The 22,750-nt window shown below is 40.7% G+C and overlaps 2 protein-coding genes across 4 annotated transcripts in view; both read left to right on the forward strand.

Annotated features, from left to right (window-relative positions):
- pak4 (p21 protein (Cdc42/Rac)-activated kinase 4) overlaps positions 1 to 6,346 on the forward strand; it is a 35,069-nt gene extending 28,723 nt beyond the window's left edge. For both annotated transcript variants that reach the window (XM_051398609.1, XM_051398610.1), the window contains exon 11: positions 712 to 6,346. In XM_051398609.1, the coding sequence (XP_051254569.1) occupies positions 712 to 867 (156 nt within the window). In that variant the 3' untranslated portion in view covers positions 868 to 6,346. The remainder of the gene's footprint in view (positions 1 to 711) is intronic.
- Positions 6,347 to 9,624: 3,278 nt separating this feature from the next.
- Positions 9,625 to 20,985, forward strand: zgc:152863 (uncharacterized protein LOC562658 homolog). 2 transcript variants are annotated; one of them, XM_051398657.1, is made up of 5 exons: positions 9,625 to 9,903; positions 15,138 to 15,244; positions 16,829 to 17,032; positions 18,624 to 18,768; positions 19,280 to 20,985. In XM_051398657.1, the coding sequence occupies exons 2-5, from the start codon at positions 15,151 to 15,153 to the stop codon at positions 19,608 to 19,610; spliced, it is 774 nt and encodes a 257-aa protein (XP_051254617.1). In that variant the 5' UTR covers positions 9,625 to 9,903; positions 15,138 to 15,150; the 3' UTR covers positions 19,611 to 20,985. The 2 variants fall into 2 exon arrangements, with proteins under 2 accessions (XP_051254617.1, XP_051254619.1); XM_051398659.1 differs by having other exon boundaries at positions 9,629 to 9,903; positions 19,283 to 20,985.
- The last annotated feature ends 1,765 nt before the right edge of the window (positions 20,986 to 22,750 follow it).

The raw sequence follows: 22,750 nt of genomic DNA on the forward strand, positions 1-22,750 counted from the left end.
ATAGGGATTATAAAAAGGATTACAATTTAAAAATACATTTTTGAATAAGTAACAATGTACTACCATGCACATGTGCAGTGGATACATTACATTGTGATAACTGGATTAGGTTACTGACTGCATTTATTAACAGGTAATTCATTATATCACATTACATTTTTAAAGTAAACCTTCCAACTCTGCCTAAAAGGCAGTTTAAAGGAGAGTTGCAATACAAACAGAAAGGGAAGTCAATTTTGAAAGACAGAAAATATGATTGTTATTAATGATCCCATTTCTTGATTTTAAAGTCTGATGCGAAAATAAATATTTACACGTTTGTTTCTGCAGCTGGACAACAAACGGATACAGTCAGTAAAGTCTGTGTTTCTGTTTCTGTTACAGAGCCTTCAGTCCAAATTCTCTGACTAGAAAAGGTTATTTTTAGTCTGCAGTGTCACATATCACTGAACAGGTCTCAATATTGAGTCGATGTAGACATCAGGGGACATTACTTATGAAATAAATTCACTTAAACTACACTTCAACTATCACTTTTGAACCTCAAATTAAACTGTTAACTGATTTCACAACCAACTGGGTGACTGTGTTCATGTGGTTTGATTGATTAACATCACTGTCATTTCCCCATTTTGTGCCATAGAGCAATAAACACTTATTACCCCTTTATTAACACCTGACTGACTCTGATGATTTCTCTCCTTCTCCCAGGTCTCCCCTCTGCTCAAGGGCTTCCTGGACAGGATGTTGGTGCGAGACCCGGCTCAGAGGGCCACAGCCAGCGAGCTCCTCAAGCACCCCTTCCTGACGAAGGCAGGTCCACCGTCCTGCATCGTCCCTCTGATGAGGCAGAACAGGATGAGATGAGACACTATGTGACACTGAGACCTCCAGACACTGGAGGGCGGGCAGCGCGTGCAGGTTCAGATGGAACAGAATACTCCTGCACACAGAGGAAGGGCCCACAGAGGTCAGAGGTCACAGACGAGAGGGCTGAAAACTCTCGGGAAAGTGCTGTGAGCTGCAAAGTGTAAAGTGGGTGTGCAGGAGTATTCTATTTTTCTTATGTGAATCACTGAACTGTGGGGAGTGTACTCCCTCAATAAGAGGCAATAAGGCGGTGTGTGTGTGTGTGTGTGTGTGTGTGTGTGTGTGTGTGTGTGTGTGTGTGTGTGTGTGTGTGTGTGTGTGTGTGTGTGCGCGTGTGTGTGTGTGTGTGCGTGTATGTGTGTAAGCATATGTTGCCAACACTGTTGACGACAGTGTTTTATGGCTCATACGTGTGTGAGCTCTATCTTGCGGAGAGAGAAGAGCGGAGAAGCCACAACTTGCCTGTTGAGTGTTTTTTTTTAGCCCATTTCTTGTAAACATTTTTGTTTTAACTGATCAGGTCCTGACATGGAAAGATTACGGACTGAGGCTGTTTTTATTTTTCCATTTGGACCTTACCTGGATTTCAAGTGTGAAGGTGGGGTTTTGCACACTAATCAGATGCTTTGAAGGAGCCGTGAGCCCACTGGCTGATTTTAGAGAGAGAGAGAGAGAGAGAGAGAGAGAGAGACATTTTATCTCACTATCTGGAAGCCAAACTTTTTCACTACAAGGACTTCTCTCACGGACGGATCCTCGCCACGCCCAGAACTTACTACTGAGGGAGGAAATCTCTTTTTGGGACTCTTATTTTGTAGCCAAATAAATACTAGCTTCCTGTTGTAAACAAGCAAACATACACTACGTCGAAAGGTAAACACTGGAGTTGTGTTTTTTTTAACAGATGAATTTTTCTCTTATTTCCTCTTTATTTTCCTGTGTAAGTACAATGAACATAGAGAGATATATATCAGCTTTGATGTTTTACTATCTCTATTTTGTGATTGTTTTATTATTATGATTTCCTGGTTTATTTTAGAGAGAGATGTGATGATTTTTGAAGCACTGTCGAGGAGAGATAGAAGCTGCACTCCCAGGTTGATTCCAGCAAGAAGATAAATAGACACTAGACATTTTATTTTGGTTTCTTTTTTTAGACCCGATCAAGTAGAACTTTTGGACTTTAAACCTCGGTGGTCAAGATGCCACTCGGAGCAGGAAAGGTTTTACAGAAGCATTAAAAGCAGAGAGAAATGAAGAATACACCCCCTTTTAAAGTGTAATGGGTATAATAGATCCTACCCCTGTTGAAGCATTTATTCTTTTTCTCTTTAGAAGAGTTGGCTTTCCCCCCACCCTCTTTTTAACTATGTTAACTATGTCGGCTGATTTATGGTAGAAAATGAACATGAGCTATTTTTTAGGCAACCAGCGAGTTGTTTTTAGTCTGTGGTAAATGTCCGCTTCCTTACAACGTCATCAACACAGCAGCTGCTGCTGATGTGCAGGAGTGTTCGTATCATGTTGAATCAATTAATGTTTGATTGCCTAGTTAATGCATCACAGCGCTCCTGCATCCACCTCATCGTGTGGGACGTGTGACATTAGCAAACAGTAGTCTTTGTCATCTGGTGAAAACCTTATTTATTAGCGACAAAGAAAAAAACCCTACTCAAAATCACACGCAGAAAGGAGTGTGACAGATCAGCAAGAAAAGCTGCTTTGTTTGGATTAATATCTCCAAGGAATTGCATCTGTTAAGCTCCTAAGGTGTGAATGTCTGAATTCATGTGTGTTCTGTGAAAGTGGCCCATTAGACCGAAAGATAACAGAAGTACTTAGAAAGCAGGAAACACTTTAGTGAAGAACAGCAGCTAATAATATACACATGCATGCATGAGCTAAAAAAAAATGTATGAGACCTGCGTCAACTTGTTCTGGATGTCACTGAGGGAGAATAAATGCCTCAGTTAATTTTCTAATAGAAAATAATCCCAAATAATCATCAGCCGTGTAAAAACTTAAACATGAAAATGTGTATTTTTTTTTAGAGATTTTGTTGATTTACTGGAAACAGCTTTCATGATAAAAGTTAATAACAAAGTACAAAGTATATGAGGCTTTTTCACATCAACACAGATCAGTCATTTAAAAATAATGATAAAATAAACTCCTCTGATTGTCCCCCCCGCCAGACATCACCCAGCAGGCTGAATGAAACCATGGAGAATTAATTACAGTTCAGTTTGACCCAGGTCTTGTTATTATCCACCCACTTCTGCCCTGATGTTCCTCGAGCTGGAATCGGAGGCGTCTTTTATCAGCCGACAGCCGTGGTTTCACACTGTTTCTCTAGCGATGAACAGTCATTTATATAGAAGATGAAATTAAAGATAAGGCCGTTACTAATTCATGCCTCTCAAGGTAACACGACACAGAGATGCACATAAACATGGCCTGCAGACACATTCCCCCTCTCTATGCCAAGGCTGCTGTTTCCATTCCTTCTATGTCTTCCAGTTCAGCTGCTGCAGAGAGCCTCCTCTCATTAGACGAGAGCTCATTCACGGAGCCTTTTTCACAACTGGTTTTAAATACTGAACCCAGAATACTTCCCACTAATGTCGTGCTCTGAGAGTGAACGCAGAGAAACATTTTCTCACACTTTGAGGAATTTTGGATGGTGAAGCACACTTGCTGTTCTCTTATGTACTTTTCTACATACATATACAGTATATTAATATAAATATACTGCTACTAATCCTATACTGCCGCTGTAGGTGCACTGTACTCCAGCTCTCCTGATACAGTGAACAATCAACGACTGAGGCCTTTTTTTTACGAAGAGTAGCAGCACAGAGGAAGTAGCTTTTATTCCAAGCTGTTTGTTTTGTTGATAATAATATAATAATAACAATGTTGATAATTTCTACAAAGCACAGCGAGCTACGGTTTAAAGAGAAAGATGTGAGCAGTGAATGAAACTCACTGTTATCCTGTGTATTAACACTGCATAGCTGCTTTTCTTGGAAGATCACTAACTACCGCATAAAGCAGCATTATCCACCAGGATGTTTGTCATTGCGGTTACTGAGGTGATGCTGGCTCCATTAGGGCTGCACTGTAAACAGTAGAAATACTTCCTTCCAGGCATCAGTGTCTGTAACTTCATGCTGTAGTCATGTTTTCAAGTAGGTGAACTGTGTTGTCTCTGGACTCAGTGGACTCATATAACACAATTAACATTTCCTGCATGCTGTTTTAGAATCGGTGTGAGCAGAGAAAATTTAGTTTTCTTTTCTTAGAAACGTGTATCATCGTGTTTACGTGCCCGGGCTGGTGGAGCTTCAGGACTAGTTTGTTTTGACTGCAGGCTCAAACGTAGGTTAATTGTAATCTTTGTCCCGGACACAAAACATTCACTCAGAAGACATTTCTGGTAGGCGTTTTGTACTTTGTCTCCTTGGCAGCTCGCAGACAGTAAATCTTAGGCTGTGTCAGTTTTGTGGGTCTGGTCAAAAGTGGGACAAGCCAATAATGACTCACAGGTTACGAAACGTGTTGTCATGTTTCATGTTTATAGTTTATAATCAGAGACACGATGGCTGAGCTGAAAGAAACAATAGACTGAATGACAATCAGCTGTAGTTCGAGTGGATGAGACACTTTCTATTTTGAGAGTGTTTTTCTTCAGAATCTCATATTTGAATATCCCATTTCTTTTAAATCCATTTTGGTTCATCACTTACTATGCTTTAAATAAAACAGCTGTTGACTACAAATAGACTTTATAATGAAGGTTAGGACCTGCCTCCTGCTAAATGCTGGTAAATGTGTTTCTTGCTGTTACTGTTTGAGAGGCCCTTGGGTGGCTGGCTAATGGGATTTATACATTTGATAATATTGGGGCCAGTGATAGGAAAAGATAATAATCTGAGATTCTGGGAATCAGTAATATTATGAGAAAAAAGTAAGTCCCAACGGAGTAAAAGTAGGCTGCTTTGAGATCAAAGTGTCGTTATGATTAAATTCATTGGATTACGTACATGTTTTAGCATTTCCTGAAAGTCTAAACTACAAACTACAGTCTTTACTTGTGTTTGGACTTTGCCTGCTGTGTCTGTTTGTTGACTCATACATCATTTCCCCGAACTTGTTTCATTTGAATATCCTAAAACCTGCGATAAGAAGGTGTTTATTGGTGATATTTCCTGTAAATAGTTTTATTTCCCATAAATTGTCAACTTTAGTCTCTGAATATTCAGACTTTATCTTAAAATGAACTCTTGGATGATTTATTTTCCTAATAGTGGCTCTGAATACTCTGTTGTCCCTCATCCTACCTGTAAACAAACACACTCTCTATGGTATTACAGACTCTAATGTTGTTTATCTTGAGCCTCATCCCAACTTTTATCAGTTTTCCTTTTGATTTACAATGTGAAAATCCAAAATCTGTTCACTCTACCTGTGGATTGATGTTATTAGGTAGACTGTAACTACATTGTTATTGAATCTACTGTTGTGTGTGTGTGTGTGTGCATGGGAGTTCTGCGAGGGTATGTTTGTATGCATATTCATGAGTTCATGCCTTAACATTTACAATCACTACTCAACGGATAATGAGTCTGACTTGACACTACAACTGTTGGAGAGGATGAAAGTTGACTTCCGTCACTCGTCTCTTCTCACCTTAAAAAGTCTTTTAAGTAACTTTGATGTCGTTTTTGTGCCAAGTGCTGTTTGCGTCTTTTGGTTGATGCGTTAAAAAATTACAGCTCTCATTAACATTCCTGACAAGTTTCCAAATTGCTGAGACCACTTTCAGATTGAGGGTTTTTTCAGGGTGACTTTTTATCTAACAAACGTGGTTACTGAGTGCCTCAAAGTCGGCGCTCTTCTCACCTCAGTTGAGTTTTGTCCGAAGGGAGGTTCGGTCCAAAGGGATTTTTCCAGAAGCAAGGACGGCTGGGATTCGTTTCTGTTCAGTACCTCCCTGCTTCACACCGCAGAGCTTCCAAAAGATTTCTGTTGATTTCTCTTATTAGTCGCCAATGAGCAGCTCCGGTGCTGCTGTTCAGGGTTTAGTGCCTTGCTTAGGGGCATGTTTTGGGGATTGTCCTGTTAACTGAGTAGTCTTGTTTCTTGGAAAAAAAACCCCCAACCCTTTCAGGACTGAGTGAACCACTACTGACCAACCAGCCTACTCTATAAAATATGTGACAAAAAGAAACAGATGAATTCTTTCTCTCATCGACTCGCCTCTTGTGTAAAAGCTGATTTTTTTTTTTTTGTTGATCTGTTGCAGTATTGACATGTTTTTGTCAAACATCGGATTCCAGCAACTGTTCCTGCACCATCTTGTTTTTGTAAACTTCACTGGTATTGTAAAAAAAAAACATAGACTTCACTTTGCAAATTTTACTTCTTTTTTTTTTTTTGTTTGTTTTGCAAATACAGATTTTGTAAAAGTCAACCATGGCGTCTGTTTTCTGTTCTGTGTTTGATATGTTGTTCTCTACAGACCCGTCATTTGTACAGAAGAGGTGTAGAAGTAAGACATGGTCGTACAGTTCTAATAGACTCTTCAGAAATAAATGTATTTATTGGAGAAAGGGACACAAGAAGTAGCAAGTGTCTCCATGAGTCCCAACAATGTTTACAGCCTGATACAAACAAATAGTTTTGGTCTCCATTGTTAAATTCCCCACTGATGACAACCCACTCATTACAATTACATCAAGGCTTAAAGTTCTGTATTATTTTACGGGGCGTGGTCGCTCTGGTCTGGTCAGGTGTGTGCCGTCGTAGGGTTTCAGTAACCAGACTACTTTCAGCCGCCTCAGCTCCACCCACGCTCCACGTCTCTGCTCGTGTTTGGATCGACCAGGAGGAGATGGCAACAGGCCGAGCTCGACCACACTGAGCTCCACACCGGTTCTCCAGACACTTGTGGGTGACGTCACAGCGTCCATGTGTGTTTATGTCGTCTGTGGCAGCTTTAATGCATCTTTAATCTGAGCCAGAGGGAAGGCCATGTTGTAAATCAGAAGGGTTTATTCTCTGTATGGTGGCCTTTCAGCTGTGAATGTTAACATATATACAGTGAGCGTTGGATATTATCCTGGTAGCAGAGTGTCAACATGAATACATTTAGCATAGTAGTGTTAAATATTACCTCGTATTGCACAACGACACCGGCACTCCCACCTCCCTGATGTGCCGCACGTCGCTCGCTGGCACTAAATGTTCTTGTTTGTCTGAATTGTGAATCGGAGGAGCAGAACAGTTGCATGTGGACATAAATCATGTTGAGAATTGTGTTTCTCTGTCTGATTGCTGAATGTCTTTGTGTTGTTAATCCTTCACAATCTATCTGTGTATCAATAATTCAACGAAATACTTATTATTCTGTTAGATTAGACCAGGAACCCTTTAAGTGACATATTTTATATTATATTCAATACATAGGCCTAACTATCTATATAAACTGTACAATTAACTCACATAGTGAACACAGCAACTGCAGGAAGTTTGAGCAAATGATTTCCTGTGAATATTACATCAGAGATCAGTTTACCTGATAATTTTTCACTTTCTTCCTCTGTATTAGTATTTTATTTTAGTATTTAGAATCATATTTACATATTAGGCTTGTCTTTTGAGAAATGCCGTGTTTTCGTCTCCCTGTGTGTGAGTTTATATCTTAAATAATAACTTTAATCTTTAAAAACAGCAATTTCATTTAGTTTTCTTAACAGAAATGAATGAAATGCAGTGATATAATGCATATATCTAAAAAAATCCATTTCTGGGGGTTGGGACACCCTGGCTGGGAACCAGTGGACTAGACTGATCTCTCTGCCTTGTACAGACATTGTACAATAACCCAAACTGATACACAAGAGCTGCTTTATCGCTCATAAAATAATTACACTGTGTTCTTGAAGCAAACCCAACATCCTTCCTTTAAAAATATATAGATTATAGATTATAGATCAGTAACTGAAGGCCTTAATGAACAAACTTTACACTGTTGGATGAGGATATGTGATAGATGAGCCTCAGATCTGCGTCAGATATTGTGATAATGAGATCTAAATTGAGAAAAACGTCCCTCGGGTTTGACTCATTGCTTTCCTGCAAGCTCCCACATGCCCGTCTGATGATACTGTAGACCAGCTAACAGTGGAAACCCTGAAGAAACTGCTGTATTACAGCAGCAGGCAGAGTCAGCGCCGTTGTATTTTTAGCACTTCCGTCAAGTCGCCCGTCAGTCAAAGTAACTAAGCAGCAGGTTGCAACTCTGCAGGCTGCAACTCTTCAGCTTTTACTGTAAACAGTCAGCCTACAGGGTGGGCCCCTCCAAACAATGACAGCTATTATAGACCACAGGACAGCTGTGTTTGTGGTCCCCGTGTGTGTGTGTGTGTGTGTGTGTGTGTGTGTTTAGACCTCACCAGCTCAGAAAATAAAGGATATTTTCAGGTTTTTCTTTTCATTAGCGGCCAATTTAAGATGTGCATTCAATCTGGCACTTAATAAATACAGGATAGAGGTTTTATTGCTTATAGTTTATTGATTGTCAAAGAGGAAAAGATGTTGGTGCAAACATGAAACTAGGCCACCATTTTGGTACCAGTGCAGAAACAATACCACAAACAATACGGGAGAACAAACAACTCCCTAAAAACTAGATATATCAGTAAAAAGTAAAGTTAGACTGTAAGGAATGATGAATGTAATGCAGAGATAATTAAAGTGAGTGATGTTTATGTTATTGCGCCACCACTGCGATGACGACAGTTTCTTTATTAAAGTGTTTTAGTTTTCAAATTTTAGTATTAATTCAGTTTTAAACGTGATTTTTATGGTCGGGGGAGATTTGATTGCCTTTTAATTGATAGTGAGGGGAGACAGAGGGTCACATGTTGGACTCTGACCCGGGCCACTGCGGTATGGACCGGTACCGGGGAGTCCCATTAACACTGGTGTGTAATTAAAGGACCAGTGTGTAAGATTTAGTGGCAGCTGCAACCAACTGAATACGGCTCGTGCAGGACAAACTACAGTGAAAAAGGCCCTACCTAAAGCCTGTGTTTGGTTTGTCCCTTCTGGGCTACTGTAAACATAAGGCGGTTCAACATGGCTCGAGTAGGATTTATAATTTATCTGTAGATACAAACAGCTGTAAGATAACAACAACACAATGAAGACCAAACTTATATTATTTATCTTAAATTTCACATGTACAGTTTAAATTGCACACTATTGCATATAGAGTATATATCTTTAATTTCTAGTTTTATATGTTGTATTATTATCTATGTACACTGTACTCTCTTTTTATTGCACTATATTCCCCAGTGCTGCTGTGTGTAGTTTGAATTTCTCCTACGGGGGATTAATAAAGGTTTATTTTATATTATCTTATGGTGAACATGGTTAACATTGCACCTGAAGCACTGTGCAGAGCCGCTGGCATTGGCTCTAGTTTAGTTTATTGAAGAGGTGCCACCATTAAACTTTACCACAAATTGTATTTTTAACACATATTTTTTGTTATTTATATAAATTTGTGTCACAGTTTCCTTTTTCTGATTAACTGTGTGTGTGTGAGAGAGTGGGAGAGGAACTAATTTGTTAGAGGGTGTGTGTCCTGTGGTTTGTGTTTCCAGAATATGACGGTGCCGCGCAGATGGGCGGGGCTTATCGGCCGGGCGGCAGCCAATAGGAGGCCTGGGTGTGTGTGTCAAACACAGCTGATCGATGAGTCAGGGAGACAGCAGCCGAGAAGGTCCCACTTGTTGCTGAGCAGGAGCCGCGATCAGTCAGCTGACGGCGGAGGTCTGATCCGTCTTCACTTTAACATCCTCACATCTGTCTGTAGACCTGCACCCGGAGTCTCTGCAGCCCCCCACCACCCACACTCCAGACCGGCTCCTGTCTCACCCCTCCTGTCTCACCCCCGCAACCCGAACCGGCCGCCCCCGCTCAGGATCGCACCGCTGCTGCCTCTCTTACGGCTCTCAGGTGAGACATTTTGTGCTCCATTCAAAAGAGAGGAGGTGTTTTTTTTTTTAACTTTACCTCCCGGCGGCTGCAGCCGATCGTCAGGAGCTGCGATTATAATCAATAATATCTCCTATCGATTGATCTGATTCACTGTGGACGAAACAGGAGCCGCGTTCTTTTTCTCTGTTTATCTCATAAAGTCGGATGAATTCTTCTTATTCTTGTAGTTTGACTTCACACATTATTGATTATTGATGTTACAGAGATTCACCCGCAATAAAGGCCCGATGGTTAATAATCGATTATTATCACGAAGCTGATGTTGCTGAGTAACGAAGGATGAGCTGTTACTATAGGGACCCTCAGCCGTCCTTTAAAGCGGGTTCAGGGTTCACTCAGCGGGTCTTTGACTGTCTGTTTTAATGCTATAGGAGAGTTTATTTTCACTAGAGCTCAAACTATTAGTTGATTAATAAATTAGTCTATCGATCTTCTCCAGCAAAAGCACCAATCACTCTCAATCCAGCGTCTCCAATGTGCTTTTCTCTCTTTTATATTGTTGTAATGTAATTGAAAACGGAAATTTTATCAGTTCAGGTGTATGAAAAAAACAGATTCCTGGTAGTGTGTGTGTGTGTGTGTGTGTGTGTGTGTGTGTGTGTGTGGAGAGAGAGACACACCTGCCCCGATGTGACTCTCCCTTACCTCACACGGCACCACTTTACTCACAGATAAGACTGAAGTATGATGGCTTGTTCTCCATAGCAACACCTGGCTGACTTTTTAAAAGCAATTCTATTCAATCCAACTTCATTAATCACTGTGAGGAGGGGACATTGAATGCAGCAGATACACACACTTAAACGGCTGTGAGGGAGTTATCGGTGTGTGATTCACCTGCAGGAAGGTGTAATCTGAGCTTTGTTGTTTTATTTTACATTTACAGTCTTCGTACATCATTGAACCGCCGGTGATCCAAAAATAAACTTCTTCTTTCATTCATAGTCTTTTAGTGTTTCTCAGACTTTGTGACTTAAATAGTTTAAAGTTTAACCAGCACTTACTTTGAAGTGCTGATAAAGTCATAAAAGCATTTATGTCTGTGTGTTACCACATTGTAACACCCCACTGTGTGCTCAGTAATGCAGCATAAGCACTTCTACTGTGTGTGTGTGTGTGTGTGTGTGTGTGTGTATTGTGTACACTGGTTGTTCAAAGCAATGCAGACCCCGACCGCCCCGTGGACCAGACCCAGCACCTCCACTTTAAAGCAAACCCACCTCATATTACATTAAATATAGTATATAGAGGAAGTTTAAATATTTGTTGAGGTTTTGGTTTACTTCCTAATTGCTGAATGTGTAAAAATAAAAGAAGTTATTGTGAAATATACAGAGCGGCTGCCATAGGGCTTTGACTGACAGGGTTTCTGGGGGTTTCTGGAGGTTTGGGGGGGGACTTTATAGGGTCCCTGGGGTGTGAGATTCCACAGTAATCCACTCAAGGGTCTTTAAGAGTTAATTTAATTTTTGGGGGGTTTGAGGGAATTCCAGGAGTATTACAGTGGATTTCAGAGGTTTTTAGAGTTGTAGGGGTTCAGTTTAAGAGTTTATTCTCACTATAATTAGTTAATTAACTGATTAGTTGATGGAAAGAACAATAATCTAGCAAAAGCACCAAATATTCTCTGGTTTATAATAGTAAAATACATGACTTCTTTCCTTTTTAAATGCTTTTTTCCATTTCTTCTCACCTTTATTGTAGGAAAGTGTTGAAGTGTGTTTCTTATGTTTCAGGTTAAGTTCTGAAGGACTGAGCTGATTAAAAGTGGTTTTTGAGCTGTTAAAGAGGGTCTCTGAACAGTCGTGGTACACTTGTGTGTCATAATGAAATGTGAAACAATAGGGTGTTATTTATTATCACATGTTTTTGCTGTAATACAAGAGAAGATAACTCACACTGAACTGTAAATCAGCAGTGTTCCTCCTCTCTGCAGGGTTTCACCTGCTTGTTGCAGATATACTGTAAAGCAGCAGAGCAGAAAGAGCAAAGTTCAACATGGCTGAGCGGGAGTCACCTCCGCAGCTACTGATCAACCAGATTGTCAGATGTGGTTCAGTGGGCGAAGACACTCAACACCTATAACTACTACGAGCCAACTGTAACTGAGTCAAAGTGGATTACCAGTGGTCATCCTCACGATTCAGCTGTTGGGTCTGAGTTTCATTCTCAGAGATTAAGACGACGCAAACACTTCCTGGAGTTTTTCCCGGGGGATTTTCCTCCTGTGGAAGTTCCTGTAGGTTCTGTTTGTGCTATCATCGCTCCCTGCTAACCACCCTGCTCTTCCTCTGTTTGCGCCAAACAAAAATCGCTGTTGTGGCTGGAAACATAAAAACGCATCACTTCCTGTGTGCCAGAAGATATTTCCAAGAAAGAGCTACCAGTCACGCAGTGTTTACAGCAGTGAAGGTTGTTTTTACATCATTTAACGCAAACGTAATGTGGCATTTGTTTGACTCCTTCATCTGAACCACAACTATGAGTGTATACACATAATCAGGGTGGGTTTAGTCAGTCGAACATGTCATCAGCGAGTGACCTTTTCAGGGGCGGATCTGGAGAATATTCATGGGGTGGCGAGAGGGTGGCAAGGAGACTTTTAAGAAATATGTGTCATATATCAATATTTGCTTGGAAAAGGCCCCAAATGGAGGTATTTAAACTTAAAAACATTACATTATTGTGGCCTATTAGTGAATGACTGAATAGAATTCAATGAATTGTTTTATTTCCAAATACATAAGTCTATCACATAGACGAAAATGTGTTTATTACAGTTAATTTCAGTTTTTTAACACATTAATTTATAAATTAATGTATTAAATTTGGCAGCATTTGACACCAAACTGTCCACCACTCGACATTTTACTCATAAAAACAACCTTTGTTTTAGGAACAACCTTAAATCCACCAAGGCCATGCAGAGAGGTGTTGTTGATGGAGACCATAAGACACAGACAGAGCGAAACCTGCTCCAGGAATCGTTTTCCTTTATTAGAAACTCAAAGTGCAGCTGCAGCAGAGGAGGACATCCAGTCCCCCGGAGTGTGAAGTCACCTGTAGTGAAGCTGTCAGTCATATTCTGTGCAGCCTTCAGTCTCCTGCAACAAAGCAGAGCAGAGGTTGTGCCAGCTGACACTAAAATAAGCGGGAAAACTGACATTTAAGACATTTTTAGAGGGATGTTTAAAGTGATTCTGATTGTTGATGCATCACTTGTTGTTCATACGCTCGTGAAAATGCGGTCTGAGCGAAGCCAGGCCCGTTACTTCATTCATAGGCCTGTTACGTTATGTAATGTCAGTTTTAAATAAACGTGCAGTTATCAAACGAAAAGGATTTAATTTAAAAAGAATTTTCTGTTGTCACAATTATTGTGGAGCCGCACAAACATTACAGTAGAAGTTATAATATCACAGAGGGCCGTGATGACTAAGATGCAGATCTCCCACGCAAATTGTGGTCACATAAGATGGAGCTGTGAATGTGCGTGTGTTTGTGTGTGTTTGTGTGTGTACTAAACCTCTGTAATGCTTGAATATTCTTTGTGTGTCTGTGTGTGAGTGTGTGAGTGTGTGTGTGTGTGTGTGCCCATGTGAGCGTGACTGGCATGTTGAGGCAGGGGGCCCTCCCTCGCTGCTCCAGAGATGACTGGCATCTCTCCTAAGATGAAAGCACAAAACACACACACAAGACAGCAGAGCACACCTACACACACACACACACACACACACACACACACATTTTCACACACTGAAAAACACACTGTGGCATTTAGACTGGCACTGAATGCAGCACCGGTCTGGCTCTGTTGGCACCGGTTTATTGCATGAAGAGCGCGTCTAGGATGAAACTGGTGCGAGTCATTTAGAGAAAGAGCTTTGGGTTGTTGTGGTTTCAGCATGAGGAAAGTTTTTGGCTGCTGCTCAGCTTCTGCAGAATCGGGCGCGACTGTGGGTCAATATGGTCAATGTTGAAACAGTAGACAATCAGAGGTGATGGTTTCGTTATCGCTCGACTGAAAGGTTGAAATCGGGCAGGTTTGTAGTCATGTTGTGACGGGTTTGAGTAGATCAGTACGAAGCAGAACATTTTCTTATTTCTTTACATTTGTGTGATTAATATTTACAGGTTGCTTCTGTGTTTGAGGCTGTGGGTTGTTGTTTGTAATCACAGGTGTGTTGGCTGCAGGTGAGCACATTTCTAGTTAAATTACACTACTGCTGAATTTTACTTCTTGTGTCAGCTGGTTGGAGTTATCTTCAATTTATTACATAAAGGGAAATTGTGGTGACTACTCATCTATTCTTACTGGTATCTGTTGGTAGAAAACTAGACTAAGGGGAACAATGCAGTAACAATTTTAAAAGATTTCAAAGAGCTGTGTTAACGAAGTTGCTTTATGGCACAAAATGCACTTGTCTCCTAATGAATAATGCTTTTAGAAAAAAAGAATTTAAATGTAGAGCTGCAACAATTAGTTAATCAATTAATTTCCAGCTATTTGTTTACTCATTTAGGTCATTTTTAAAATCAAAAAATCCAAACATAATCTTGTTTAAGGTGACTTTAATGTAATATAATATAATCTTAACATTATGGAATATTTTTGTTGTCTGTTATATAGGCCAAATGATTAACTGAGAAAATAATCTGCAGGGTAATTGATGGTGTTGCAGCCCTGAATAGGAACTGTTTGAAAAAGGAACAGAAAACATGACCTTAGTAGCTCAAAAAACATCATACATATTAATAGTGATGTGTTAATGTTTTATAAATGCCGTACAAACTTTTTTTAAATTAAATGTTGCAGAAAATATGTATTTGCATGTTGGATTCTGCTGTTTAGAGTTTAGCCTGAAGGACGCAGGCGTGAGGTCAGACGTTCATATCTCGTGTTTTCTTCAAAACAATTCGAAATAAAAACCTCCATCGGTGCAGCTGCTTGTTGATCAGCAGAGGTGTGGTGGCACTCTGCAGCTGACAGGTTTGTCAGTCAGTTCTCATGTTAAAGGACGTTCACAGCTGACAACACCTTTTACTCTGAAAACCCCTTTCCTTTCACAGCTCTGAGGTCACCTTTAACCAGGACCGCTTGTAGTGGTGTGTGCGTGTGTGTGTGTGTGTGTGTGTGTGCATGTGTGTGTGTGTGCTCTACTTCTGACTCTCCATCTCTGTTGTGTTTAAAGGAAGTCCGGTTTGATGTCTGGGTCAGTCCTCTATCCATGGCCGTGTGGACGCATCGGTCTGGTCTGTGGACTCCTCCTCCTGGCCTCCTCACCGCTCCTCACCACAGGTACGACCTCTGAACCCCCCCACCTGTTTAGCTTTAGTAATACTGCATCTGTTCCCATCATTCATTCGTTAGAGCTACCGTAGGTAACGTTGGAGGAACTGGACATGTCGGTTTATCCAACCAAAACAATCCCATACTCGATTGTTTCTTTAAGGGTATCATTCATTGATTACTGTCAGGCTGTAAAGAACATTTTTACCCAGAATTCAAGGGGAAATTATGCAAACAAACAGTGAAACTGAAAAGCATAAATGTCACCATATATTACTGTTTCATTGAGACGTACCACAGCAATGATACTGAAACAACCTCAAAACCTTCATCGCTCAAAATTACAGTTTAATTGTAAATACTGTTCAGATAAACGCTCAGCAGCGGTTTGGATTGATCTATCACGCTTTTATGATGATTGATTGCGAAACATTAAATGAACTTTAGGCAGCCAGTTGCAGGATGTAGCCACTTTCTGTTCAGCTCAACATGTTCACTCTGTTTCAGAGGTTCGAAACTAACCGTCTGGCTCTTCCTCTTCTGATCAGAACAGTTTTCCCTCATAAAGTTTATAGTTTATGTTGTGATGAAATTAGTTTTCTGGAGCTTCAGTCAAACTCTTTTGGGACCTTTGTTAATCAAAATGTGGTCTCCTTCCTCTTTCTAACAGTGTAAATAACACAAAAGTTTAAATCATGAAAGGTAAGTAGGAGTATTAGAGTTCGATAAACTGAGACTATTCTAGTGATTTTCCACCCTCAGCCTCACACTTGACCTGCTCTACACATGTTAATGTTTGGGGTTAAGGAGCTTGCGAGGCGATAGAAACCATCATTTTGCAGACGCAGACTTTTTTTTTAGGTGGAAGGTGAAGAAATAGGGGAAGTGGGTAAGAGCGTTGCCTGCTCTGGCAAAGCTGCCCATTGGCTAAGGCTGGTTGTGGGTGCTTTTCACTGAATTTGCAGCGAGTTGCTGGAAAAGCTCAAAGTTGCAGCACACAACATACTTTATACTGCAGGTATCTATAGGGCTTTTTTTATTCACGCGTTTGTTTACAGTACTAATATCACCTTACCGCCGTCTCCGATGAACCAGTGCTCTTTACAGCTGGTGTCACACTCACCCGTCATCAATCACCCTCTCACCGTGTGTTTGTTGCTGCTCTTCTCACAGAGTGCTGAAACAACAACAACGACAAAAAACATCATCACGGGCCATCAGAAGGTCCTCGTTGTCCATCTCTTTTGTTAATTTAAAGATTCACAGTCAGAAGCTGCCCAGTAAATGATATAGGTTCACTCACATGTGGTGTTTGGGACATTTTAAAATTACTTACAGCACAAAATGAGAGGAAATCGCTGTTGTTAAAATGCAAACTGAGATGAATCTCTGAGAGCTCCTGGCCTCCAGAATGTTTAAACTCTTCTTTAAAGCCAAAAAAAACAAATGCATGTGCAGTGCTTCGGCTTCGGGGTGAGGAAGAAGAGGGTTTTATGAGAATGTGAGGTCGAGGCTTCTAATAATCTTAAATTTCTGTGCAAACCTTTTAAAAACCTGCCCTCATCACTGTGTGACACTTTTGTGTTCGTACAGGCCGACAGACCAACTGCACTCACCCTCTGGTGCCAGAACATGGAGGTTTCCGCTGTGATCCGTCTCCATGTCGAGGTTTCCCCCACAAGAGCTCCATCCATTTCTTCTGTGAGCCCGGATACCACATCAGCAACAAGGTCCGCGTCTCCAGGTGCCGCCACGGGAGGTGGCAAACTCCCATACCTACCTGCATCCCTATCAAAGGTGAGAGTTCAGGAGATTCTAAATAATATAGGATTTGTGTTTGCTTTCTATGTATCTGTTGAGGTTGAAACGCAGTAGAAAAAGGAAGCAAGCATCATGTAAGTTCTCTGTAATAATGGACAGGAAATTGATTAATTCTTTGGTGATTAATCAGTTAATTGTTCAGGTCATTTTCTGAGAAAACATTCCCCAATTTTCTGGTTTCAGCCTCTCAGATGTGAGAATTTGCTGCTGTTTTACTTTTGGTTAGTCAGACAAAATACGTCTCTTTTGGGTTTGGGAAACTGCAGTTCAGTCATTGGTGAGACTGGTTTTGGGTGTTTCAATGTTTCCATGACTCGACTCTTCATACAAACCTAAAACTAAATCTGATTAATCCAGTTTTTTATACAACATTTACCTACCTCAGTGGATCAAACATCCAGTTTGGTAGTTCTGTTCACTCTGTGGTCTCTGATGTCTCAGCTGTCTGCTCTCTCTGGGTCCTGAGTTTGGAGTTTAAAATTACCTTCTTTATGTTAAGTATGCAGATGTTCTCTAAACATCTCTTGACATTTCCCAGCACCCCCGGGCATCACAGCGTTCCTCAGTGATTACCTTGGTTTATAATCTATTTGTGACTCATCACATCGTTTAAAGGCCGATTAGTCACTTTATGACAGTTCCTTCTTGTTTGGAGGTTTCAGGAAGCAGACAGCGAGTCATTGTTTTGGCCGAGGCCCAGGGAAGCTATACTTAAAATAATGATGTGTTATGGCGGATTCCAGACATGAGATGTAGTCTGGCTGTGAGAGACCACTGGGAGTTTTATAGTGCAGCACTTTTAAAACTAACACTGTAAATCTAAAGCTAAAATCAGTTTTAATGGGTCACTAGCTAAAAAGGTTGGGATGCATCAGAACCCGACAGCAGCAGCAGCAGCAGCAGCAGCTCACGTTTATCTTTTGACCTACTTAACAGTAGCACGCAGACGCACTCAGACTCTTTGCAGCGGAACTAGAAGCTTTACTTTCCTCAGACCAGTTCCGACTTCCTCTGTCGCCATTCACTCAAAGCACGCTGTTACAGGAAGTTGGTGCACAGAACGAGGAAGCGGGCAAAACCACCATAATAACCATTAGACATTTCCTCTGTGTTGACGCTGTCAGAGCCTCATGGAAAGCTACTGCCGTATTGCCACGGGCATAAAGAAACCACATAACTAGATGAAAAACTTCCCCTCATAGATCTTATATTTGATAATCCGCTTATGTTAAACCCTGATGAAATGAAATACCTGTTTTTCCATAGTGGTGCAGCACAGGTAAAATGTTTTTTCACACACACACCACAAGTTTCCAGAGCCCAACATGACGTACTCAAACTGTTTCTATTGTCTGACAAACAGTCCAAAATATTCAATCTATACTACTACAAAACAAAAGAAAAGCAGCAAATTTTAACATTTCTGAACCTGGAACCAGCAAATGTTTGGTGTTTTTGCTTGCAACAGTAGATCAGTTCCTCTAGCAACAACAGATAGTTGTGTAGTATGCCTGTCAGTCTCTGTAGTTGTGTTTCTACTTTCAACATTCATCTTTCCCCCCCTCAGACGGTCCTAACATGAACTCTGACGACAGAGTGAATGACTCGATGCCCAGCATGGCCACAACAGCAGTGGGCGTGTCCATCTTCCTGCTCACCACAACTGCCTGCCTGGTCGTCAAGTCCCGCCTCTACCCCTGTCAATCACACAGGTAAGAAGAACATCATTCACTGCACTGATTCCCAACAAGGGGTACTTGTGCTGTATAGTGTAAAAATCTGTTTAAAAAAATATTTACATCAACATATTTGTGTTTGGGAGGAAAATAAATCTACAAATATGATTTCAAATCAGTCCGCTGTAACAGCTAGCAGAAAAGAGAGATAGATAGCCTAAAACAATGAATAAATATAACCAGTTCAAAGTCAATTCAAATAAACACATTTAGTTTATCATGATTTTAACAAAAAAAAAACCTGAGTAAAACATTTAACAGACATATCTCTCATGCGCTGTGCAAATGCCACTCTACGCAGATAATATACAATTCTATATTGAGTGTAGTGGCAGTAGAGATGTTTTAATTTTGTGCAGAATAAAGTAAAATATCATCGTGTAGAGTTAAATATAAAACACTGGGACCATATGTTATCTGTTTTGGTCAGGACATCACATGTACACCTGATTCTTGTATATAAAGTAATACTCTCTCTGTGTCCCAGCAGCCGTCGCTCCTCAGACCAGCTGGACCTGATGGTGGACGGACTTCCTGTCTCTCTGCCCTCCTACGAGGAGGCGGTATACGGCAGCTGGGGGCAGCGCATCCCCGCCTGCTCGGTGCCTGGACCCACTCAGCTCCTGTTGGCTCAGGAGGCTCCCAGCTGTCACCAGTCACCTCAGTCGGACGGCAGTCACCGCCCGCTCCTGTCCAGCCAAAGCCCGGACAACCCCCCACCCCCTTACGAGGAGATCCAGTCAACACATCCCCGGGACACATCCCCTGGCGACGTCCGGCAGCTACATGTTGCACTTTCGGATGACAAGGACGCCTGAGTGACAGACTGTGGGGTTCATATGCAACACGCAGGGTGTAATTGTTTAGCAATGAAGGCACGATTTTGATTGACAGCTAATTGCTGCAGTGCAGTGTTTTCTCTGCAGATGATAACAGCAAAATGATGGCTGAAAAAAACACGGACTGACAGCAGACTCCTGTGCTGCATGCACTTTTTCCTGGTTGGCTGCAGCTCACCAGCATCAGGACACTGTCCTATCACACGCTATTTTAGACAAAGATGATAAGCTCTGATTGGCCAGTTGTTACGTCACAAAGACCTGAATGTGGAGGACTAGAGTACATTTATAAATAAAATGTTGATTGTATAGTGTGTTGTATGAATGTATGTGGCAGGAGAGGAGAGTTTATGTGCCGTCTGGTGAAAACCTTGTGTCCAGAATGTCTTCAGGAGAAAAAAAACCCTGTTTTTACTGCGATAACAATGCATTTCATTGTTTTAAAACCTTTTTATTTAAATGAGACTGTAATTCTTCAGTTTAAATATAGAATACCGAGGTTTTCACAGGACAGTGGTGAGATAAAAGTGTAAGTGTGTGTGTGTGTGTGTGTGTGTGTGTTTTCAGTGTTGTTCTGGAGACGTCGTCCATCCTTCCCGTCAGTGACGGGGCTGATCGAGGCTTCCTTTCGTGAAGTCAGTGGCGTGCTGTTGCAGAAAACCTGTGTTTCCATGGCAACCCACTCTATTCCATTTCTATCTGAGAATTTTGAGTCAAGTTGGACTGTGGTTGTTGTGGATCTGAAGCCAGCGTGGCGCACAGACACTCGGGTACAACATGGTAACTTTATGAAACTCAGTTTGGACCAACAGCGTGTTGTGATGTTGATTTTGTGTACAGCGGATATTTTTAGAGACCTGAAAATGTTTGGAAACCAAACGGTCTGTAAAAGTGTTTCTCCTGTGTTCATTTATTGGTGAGAGAAAACAAATAATATTAATATTTATGTACAGTAAAAAGAATCTTTCTGTTTACTGACATGAAATAATTTTACCTTTATTTGCCCTGGTGGCCTCGGTGCAGAACACAGGTGCTTTTAACCAAATAACAGTTTTGATTCCACAACCCGCAACCATAGATGTTTGGACCAAATCCCCCAAATAACCTGAAACCCATCAATGATCAATCATTGATTTGAGACTGTGTCTTTCCTTCACTTGGCTGAGTCCTCTCCGTCACTCTCTGCAGAGCGACTGACGCCTTCACAGACCTTGAATGTATTTTATGTTTTATTTTGTGCCAACAAATTATAAACTATTATATGGATTGTAATACTTGCATAAAGATTATTTGTACATTGTATTATTGCACAGAATTATATGATGAATAAATGTTGAGATGTTTATTTGTTTGACATCCTGGCCTTGTTTGTGCGTTGGAGTTAACGTGTATCACCTGGGTTGTAGTCAGTGCTGCAGCAGGACACAGGACACAGCTGATGGGTTTAACACAGCAGATAAAGAAAGCCTTTCAGGATTTTTATTCCCTACATTTCTGATATTTTGGAGATCTAGCAGCACTTGCATTAACCTGCTTTACAGGATAGCAGCTTTGATTAACTTTGATTCTAAAACAATTCGTCAATTTTCTCATAAACAAGAATCAACACAGAGTTTGATACTAGAGTCTGTAGATGTACGTGTTGTTTGGCTCGTTTTTTAGATCCTGCCAATAAACTAGTTTTTTGTTTTCCTGACCTGACTGACCTTTCCCTCCACCTGCTGCAGGTCAGCCCACACTCACACAACAGTTTAATTAATAAAAACCTGTAGAATGAGATTTTCTCTTCAGGTATCTCCAGTTTGAGAAAGCTTCAACAACATATTTAGACTTTTTGATGTGGTCTGATATATAAGAAATAACGTTTTACTGATTCTCTAGGAATCTTCACTGTGTATTTTATATAAGTAACACTTTTGACTTACATTCACATATTTAAAGACCTGCACACTTTTATTCTAACTTGAGTGTTAATATCCTAGTTGATGAGAGAACATAAGATACAGTGCAGCTTTAAATAAAATAAAAACATAATAAGTGTAAAGTGGCCTTCTTGTAGTTATCCCAAATAAACTGCTGCTGTTGCGTCCATAAACATGAAACCCATCACTACCTGTGAGGATTTTTCCGTGGAAACAGGATGGAGGTGATTTTTAATTTATAGTAAACCATAATGGATCAATCCGGTGAGAATGATCTCTGATTCACTGTCCACTGCAGTACCGTGGTGACACATGATGGTGAGTAAGAGTTAATCTGACTTCCTGTTTTAGTATGAATCCTGGGTGAGTTTAGCAAGTTTGTCCAGTTTGACTAAAAGGAGAAGTTAGCTGGACGGGTCTGTTAGGAAATGAAAAAGAGAACAGTTGGTGCTGTGTACAGTAAGCAGTCAGCTGTGGTTACAGTCAGATGAATGGATGGTCATTGATAAAGACAAACCAGTGTTTCCTAGTACCAGTGGTGGAAAATGACTGAAGTATTTACTCAAGTAGTTCAGTGCAGGTTTAAAGTACTTATTATGACCCCAAGAAAGGTTCCTAATAGAAGAGATCAAACAATCTGGATTCTAAATCAATGTCAGAACTAAACCTAACAGAAATAAAGCCATAAAAACAGAACCAAAGGTGGAAAGGACCAGGTTTCTGCTCCCTCCTTATTAGTTTTCCCTCAATCAGACTGGACCAGATAGAAGATCACATCTTAAGAGTCAAACTCAGATCACATCAGACATCATAACTGGCAGGGGGAGCGTTTAACTTCACAGGAACAGTTTCAGTTCGCAGTTACTCTTCAAATTTTAGTTTAAAACATATAAGACTGTAAAATGCAGTGAGTTTTATAGATTAAACAAGAGGTTCCTAATCTCTTTGTGAGACCTTGTCATATTTCTATCAGTTGTTGGCAGTTCCCTCCAAATGTATGGTTTATTTTAGACAAATAAGAGTCATAAATATTCAATATTTCATCCTAAACCTATTGTGGCTGTTGTGGTTACGTGTATTTGCATTGCGTTTTCTAAATGCTGCACGTGTCGTCACATTGATGAGGTTTTCTTAATTTGTGTGTTGGACTCAGTTCAGTCTCCAAACACTTAACACAATATAGATTGAAGACTTTCT

This window comes from Dicentrarchus labrax, unplaced genomic scaffold (assembly GCF_905237075.1).
Source record: "Dicentrarchus labrax unplaced genomic scaffold, dlabrax2021, whole genome shotgun sequence".
Taxonomy (NCBI): Eukaryota; Metazoa; Chordata; class Actinopteri; family Moronidae; genus Dicentrarchus; species Dicentrarchus labrax.